The 7,526-nt window shown below is 33.2% G+C and overlaps 1 protein-coding gene and 1 long non-coding RNA gene across 2 annotated transcripts; one reads left to right on the plus strand and one right to left on the minus strand.

The window, feature by feature from the left end:
• Nucleotides 1–1,811: 1,811 nt before the first annotated feature.
• Nucleotides 1,812–7,003, minus strand: LOC109341209 (vesicle-associated protein 4-2-like). The gene is made up of 7 exons (XM_019579062.1): nt 6,537–7,003; nt 5,011–5,081; nt 4,574–4,655; nt 4,366–4,478; nt 3,151–3,228; nt 2,287–2,406; nt 1,812–2,059 (listed from the first exon to the last, which is right to left on the minus strand). The coding sequence occupies exons 1-7, from the start codon at nt 6,808–6,810 to the stop codon at nt 1,997–1,999; spliced, it is 801 nt and encodes a 266-aa protein (XP_019434607.1). The 5' UTR covers nt 6,811–7,003; the 3' UTR covers nt 1,812–1,996.
• On the plus strand, nt 4,662–5,094 carry LOC109341210. The gene is made up of 2 exons (XR_002106914.1): nt 4,662–4,873; nt 4,970–5,094. It is a non-coding gene; the product is annotated as an uncharacterized LOC109341210 (long non-coding RNA).
• Nucleotides 7,004–7,526: the final 523 nt, after the last annotated feature.

Consider the following 7,526-nt stretch of genomic DNA (forward strand, 5'->3'; position numbering starts at 1 on the left):
TATTGCTAATGGTATCTCCTCATCATATGGGTAATAAACTAATCTCTATTGAGATACGTGACTTCCCATTCCTATAAGTGTTGCTTCAGAAAATTGAATTATTGACCTTTTGGTCTTTCTCATAATCTAGTAGGTCTTATACGACTTGACCAACTCCTTCTTGGTAGTAAAATCCATTATTATTTACCTGAAGTCCATTAATTTTGATTCAACAGCTTTCTCTTTCATAATATGGTCCTCTTACTCCAGAATGAGGAAAATAAGAGATCATGATCTGATTAAACCATATAGGTGGAAGACTTGTTGGAAATGCACTTTAAAATGGGCCAAATTCTGGCTTCAAAATGATCATGTTGTTGTAAATTTTGAAGCCACTTTTTGTTCTAAAAATAATTAAGAATTAATAAAATGTATTGCACATTCCAACTAACTTCTTTCTAAGGTGAGCAACTTGAGTGCCACGCAAAAACTGGTGGGTGTAAAGAATCAAACCATGACATGCTTTTAGAGTAAAATTTATAAATATTTATGTATTATCAATGTAAAAATTTATACACACTCAATACATTATTCATTATTTATTTGTATCACTTTTATCGAAGAGTGGAGGATAATCAAATAGAAATAGTAGATAAAGAAACAACAGTATATAAAACTCATACACCTCTATGTCCAAATTGTTTTTTCCTAATATTATTTTCCCTTTCTTTGTCCTAAAATGTAATCATGAGATTTTAAGACCTTTCGGTGACCATAAATGAACCAATGAAGAAACACACATGATATCATGATTCACACAACTCATGGAAAGGAACAAAATCTTTGGAGCCAAACAGGGAGAGATAGGTCATACAACTCAATTAGTCACTGTCTTTCCCACCAAGGAAAGGAGAAGAACGTGAAACTTTTATTTGGGAGCTTTTCTTTATTATTGTTTTGCCCCAACCCACTTTCTCAACTACCATTTCTATGGATATGTTTTTGGATAAGATTAGGATTATTCATATTTTCTTCCTTATTGATTGCTCATTATCTATTCTTTCTACTTCTTCTAACTTTTTTAGGGCCCTCCTACTTAACTTTAGCTAGATGAGTACGAGCATGTCTCTCATCCACTTTAAGAAAGGATTATTCGCATCACTTTGACGAAAATTAAGTATTGTGCACATATTTATTACATAAAACAATTAAGAGAAAATAAATTGTGTACACCTGAATAGTAAATGAAATTTTATCTTCATTGAATATTCCTTTTTAATTAAGTCTTATACTAAAAACAAAAAAAAGGACATATATTCAAAGCTTTTAAAGTAGACAAATGAGAAATAATAATGAATTTTGTATTTAAAACGAAAAGTATTTTATAAATTGGACAGTGAAAATATTTTAAAGCAGGTCTTTACCTACTAAGAGTTCGGGTGAATTGACATGAATAGAATGGTGAAATTAGTTCCTAAAAAATGTGCAAGGCCCCAGCGTGATTCGGAAGAAGAGAAGGAAGGGAATGATGGTTTATAAGCCCTTGGATTTAATTAATTAATGAATAAATAATGAAACATGATATTTTAATGAATGAATAAACCCATGGATTTAATTAAAATGAATGGATCATATCGGGAAGTAACTTTAAAATTGTGGATCAAGTAACTCCAAGAAGAGTTACCCTCAATCCTATAAATCCATCTTAATTGAATCTAAAGGTTCTTATTTAGTCATTAAAAAATTGTGAACAATCCATGTGACCTATTCTGTAAGATAAAATTATAGAAAACACTTGCTCATATTTGAATACAATATTTCACATCAATCCATAAAAATATTCTTCCAAAAAACCCTGAAAACAAGATAACATTTATCTACATAGAGGAGATTAGTCACCCTATCCAATCATAGTTTCATTGAATTACAAGTTACAGAAAGCTGTGATTTTATAATTTGTCTCCAAAGACAGACAAATGTAATTTCCTATTCAAACATTGTTATCACACAGCAACAGCTATACAGAGTCTACTACCACTTCTCCCTGCTGCTTTGCAAGGTATCTTTCCCTCCTCTCTTTCTGAAAACATAATCAGAGATTAAACATATGCAGCATTTGATTGAACAAACATATGCAGCAGATTGAACAAACATATGCAGCATTTGATTGAACAAACATATGAAGCATTTGATTGAATAAACATATGCAGCATTTGATTGAACAAACATATACAGCATTTGATTGAACAAACATATTGCAACAAAACACTTCTCTTCAAAATGTAATTAAGCTGTATGCATACTCACCCATTCATCTATAACAAGCCCTTCCCCAATAATCTTAGGACCTGCATCTTCGGCTGGTTTCTTTCTTGCCTCAAGCGCAGCATCCGCATATGCCAGCTGACACTTCAGTTTTTCCAAAGCCTGAATGAGAGAAAATTACAACATAAGTAATACACAACATTGAAATAGCTGTATTGAATGTACGGCCGGCCCTTATGAGTGTACAGCAAGTGAGTGCCACAGTGCCCATAATTAATGGGGCCTGAACTTATTTTACCCACATATATAATTTTTTCTGCACAATTTTTACAAAAAAATATTTCTCATAGGACAACTCTGCTCTTGCTTTTGTTCTTTTCTAATTTGGCTGTGTTATTAATTATTATTACTCTACACATGAATTTGTTCAATACCTTGATGTCTATAGTGATCATTGTATTATACTATCATATTGTTAATGTATAATTAAAATAAGGGTTTGACATATAGTGACCAAAGTATGCAACAGTCTATTAATAAGTTGAAAAAAATATCTTAGACTAAAGTCAAGTAACAATAATTGAATTCAAAAAGAAATTGCATCTTACGATTTGTATGATAATTTTTTTGTTCGAATTTTATTTAAAAGTATTACATAATTAATATTTTTTATGAATAATGACTATTCATTTTTAATTCACCATAACACTTTATTTTGGAGCCTCAGATTTAGATATGCAAATTTCATAGTCAATTGTTTCCTATACTATGGTAATAAATGCATTCATCGCACCGAACCTATAAAATGTTAGGACCATCCCTGAATGTAAATGAATAAGTGCAGAAAGTGAATAGAAAAGGAAAAGTGAAATAAGGAAAACATTTGCGCAAAGTATCAGTACTCACAGGACTAGGACGCTCTGGATCAAGAAAAACTACTCTCAAAATTTGCTCCACTGTTACTTGGTCCTTCTGCTCCTCAAACTGTTTCCAGGGAGAAAAAATATGTGTTTAAAAACATTATAAATAAGAATCCATAGTGGACATCATCCTTGTATAAAAGGATAGAATAGGGGATAAAAAAGCAGTTGAAAATATAAACTAAACCAAGCATGCAGAACAAAAGAATTTATTCTTTTAATTCTTTGCACGCACTTGTGTTGAGCTGAGAGAGACAGGGGGAGTTGTGGGGATTAAAATGGTACAATGAAATCTTCATTCATGGTGTAGGTTAGGAAAACCAACCAAGGATATGTCATTAACATGAACTTTAAATTCATCCATGATTACAACATTCCTTCATGGGCTAAGTGAAAGAAGCATATAAGTGGACTTGACACCACATCTTGACCCAAAACCTTAAGGATTAGATCTATGGGTCCATCCACTTATATGCTCTTTAACTCATTCATTTTTGCCCAATGTGGGACTTATTCATTCACACTTGGAATATCCAACATTTCCCCCTCAAGTGTGAATTCTCTTCGAGTATTGGATAACACCAGAGCTCAGCTCTCTATCTACTTGCATCGCCGTTGGCTTATCCTTTCATCAACAGAACACACTGCCTTGACCTCTCACCAGGAAGACTTCCGACACAAGGATCCCTCATGGATCTACCGACTACTTGTCACTTCAATACTCCGTTTAGCCGTCGAACCATCAGCTCTGATACCACTTGTTGGGAGATCTTCATCCATGAGATAGAACATTCCTCCATGGGTTAAGTGAAAGAAGCATATAAGTGGACTTGACACCACATCTTGACCCAAAACCTTAAGGCATTAGGTCTATAGGTCCACCTACTGGTATGCTCTTTAACTCATTCATTTTTGCCGAATGTGAAACTTCTTCATTCACACTTGGAATCATAAATACATGCTTCTCAAAATTATAAATAAACCCAAGGAACAAAATGTCTATCTAGTAGTATAAATACTGTACACCGCTAGGTAATGTAAGGAAATATACCCCAACACAGTTGTACCGAGAGAGTAGGGGTGGTTTGAAAGGAGAAGGCCAGTGAGTCAACAGTACTATCAAATAACTAAATAATCTCAACAGCATCTTATTTAATTTTGTCATAATTGTAAGTTTCTTGCCGACGTGAAATTAACTAACCAGCTCAGGGACATAATCAACAGGTCCATTGACCTTCAAGCTCATTATTTTAAATTTGAGTCCAGTTTTGTCTGGCTTTTCATTATTTTCTGGTTGCTCTACAAACTTGAACACTACAAAACAAAATATAAATAAGTGAGAAATTTGCATTTATGAATCTTTCCATAATCGCAAAGAGAACAGAGAGTAAAAACATATTGATTATTACCGGTTGCAATGATACTCTCACCAGGTGCCAGGACAGCCCCAGGAGGACGCATGAAACAGCTTTTGGGTGCAGTTGTTTGAAACTTAATACACATATAAACCAAGACGAAAGAGATCTTGTCAAATTAGATAGTTAAATTGCAGTATTGATTTAAAATAATTACCAAAATATTAATTTATACAGCAATAAATGAATCATTCTTCTGTAAAGCTGTGAAAAAGTTATAGGAATAAACAGATAATTCAAAACTCAGTCTTAGTACCTTAATAATAACAGTTGCAAATCAGAAAAAAGTTAAAAGTTTTGTCAGTAGTCCAAGTTATTTTTTAATACAGGGAGGAGGGAGCACAGCTGCCAGGGTTTGAACCCTGGCGCTTATGCTTAATGTCATGTGAGAATAGGGGAATAAATAAACAGGTGCATTTGTTTCACTATACCTTGAAAGCTACATGGGATTTACTGGTATTTTTAATCCTGATGGCACTCCTAACCTGTTTGCCCGGTTCATCTACAAAAGAGAATAGAAGGGACCAATCATATAACACAAGAATAAGTAAGTTGAGGAGCTATACGGAATATTAAAATAAAAAAACTGTAAAGCATATAGAAAGATCAAACCCTGCATATAGACCACACATGAGCATAAAAACATATAATCAATGCATAAAATAAGTATGTCCCTGTGTATGTATTTCTGCTCCTACAAGTGCAGACACGGAAGGGGAGAAAGAGGATTTTCGGTTTTGTCATCTACCTAGATAGTGCGAACAATAACTTTATAATTCAGGGTTGCCATTAAGAAAACTTAACTGCATGTAACTTACAATTGGAATCACAGCCAAGCAAATCTTATTTGTCAACTAACAGGCTTCTAGAAAGGCAAAAGTTTCATAATTCAATAGTGACAGACTGACAGTGACACTTAGTAACTCCATGGAAAATTGTATGGACCAGTTTTTTTATAATTCAAAAGTTAGATATTATAGCTATTGTGCAAATTAAATTGCATACCAAAGAGTAACGGAAAATTGTATGGACCCGTTTTTTTATAAAAACCTTTGCAAGTCAACATGAATGCAAGATGCACATTTCTCCAGCCAAGTGTACTTTAACAGCCTCCAGATTGTACAAGACACGGGGAATGATTTTAGGTCTAGAAATAGGTATCCTCCACACGAGGCCATCCAGTTCGAGCCAGCAATATTCACAGTATAGCATGGCTGAGATTTTTTCCATATACAAGACTCGAACCCGATTCTTGCTTAAGTCTATCACCTAGATAAACAAAACTATAGCCCGAGTTAACAACAGAGGTTGTGGGAACATTTCTTCTGCAAAAACACATGCATATCCTTCTCTCATAAACTATTTCTATCACCTAGATAAACAAAACTATAGCCCGAGTTAACAACAGAGGTTGTGGGAACATTTCTTCTGCAAAAACACATGCATATCCATTCTACCTAAGCAATAAACAAATAAGAATACCTTACAGCAACCCACTTCAGCATTTTTAAAACCGTAAATAGAAACTTACATGGAATAAAATTGAAAAACACATTATACCCAAATTTTCAGCTCCCATGTCGCTCTCAATTTTTATTTTAAAATTTTCAATCTTGGAAAGACTTAGATTGTGATTATCAATGTACCATTACCTCAGAGATAAATTAACCAATAAAGTAAAGTTCAGCTTTACTAAAGTAAAGCATTAAGATCAACGCAACATGATTAGCTATTTTTACAAGCATAAAGGCATTTAACTTTACCAAAAAGCTATTAAATTTGAGAGCGTTTAACTAAAGCCCTAAACTAACCCCAAAATAAAAATGCAATAAAAACGCAAACTAGATCGTGATGAAAGCAATAAGCAATTCAATTATATGCAAACAAAGACAAATAAATAAAAATCAGCATATCTCGAGAATAAAGCAAAAAAGTGGTAAAATAAAATTGAACATACAAGGGAAGAAAAGCTTATTAGAGGGATCAAGCTTGAGACGACGTCGTGTTGGGAAAAGCGATCTAGCGACCGAAGAAACGGAATTGGAGGAGTGAGAAGTGGAACCCTCAAGGGGAGGATTATTAGGGTTATGATGATGAAGATTATGAAACGACGTCGTGTTGGTAGAAGTAGCGCCAGAATTAGAAGAAGGAAGAGATGAGTTACGAAAAGGGAGCTTGAAGAAATTGAAGACCTTAGGTTCGGAGTGAGGTTTGGGATCAGCTACGGACATGTCGTTTCAAGGGAGTAGGATGATGAAGAAAGGTTCAGAGTTCAAAAGAAGGAATAAGTAAACGACGACGTATTCTTTCTCTGTGTGAGTGTTGTAATCGCGGATTTGAGAAAGATTACTAATTGCGACGAGGAAGGAGGTTTCGTGTCCAAGGCTTTTTATGTAATTAACTGTTTTGCTGTGCGGAAAACGGAGTCACTTGGGAATTGAGGTAATGGAGTAGTGATGTGCCCCGAAAACGTTTGATCTCATTTTGGTGGGGGACCTTTCGGACAACTAGTACACGTTATGGAGTTTGACTTTCTTCGAGATGGATAAATAAGTCTTCTTTCTACTTTTTATTTTAAACACTTAAACTCTAATTTTTTATTTAAATTAGTTAACTATTAAATCAAATATTATTTTTAGTCATTTTTATAACTTATTTATATATTTTTTATTTTCAAACAAAATTTTAAAAATGTAATAATTATTTTAATTTAAAAAAATAAATAAATATAGGATTAATGTCTAAAATTTTAAAAGAATTTTGAACTAATTATTTAATTTAAATTTAAAAAATTATTATTAGTCTAAAAGTAATTCAATATGTTATAATTATCTTTTCAAGAAAAACCAACATATTTTTCTCTTTATTTATTTCTTCTCTTTTACCGATCAATTGTTGATTATGTCATGTGTCCCCTCTTTCATTTGATTATTCTTTCTATCATTTC

The sequence above is a fragment of the Lupinus angustifolius genome, unplaced genomic scaffold (genome assembly GCF_001865875.1).
Source record: "Lupinus angustifolius cultivar Tanjil unplaced genomic scaffold, LupAngTanjil_v1.0 Scaffold_401, whole genome shotgun sequence".
In the NCBI taxonomy this organism is placed as follows: Eukaryota; Viridiplantae; Streptophyta; class Magnoliopsida; order Fabales; family Fabaceae; genus Lupinus; species Lupinus angustifolius.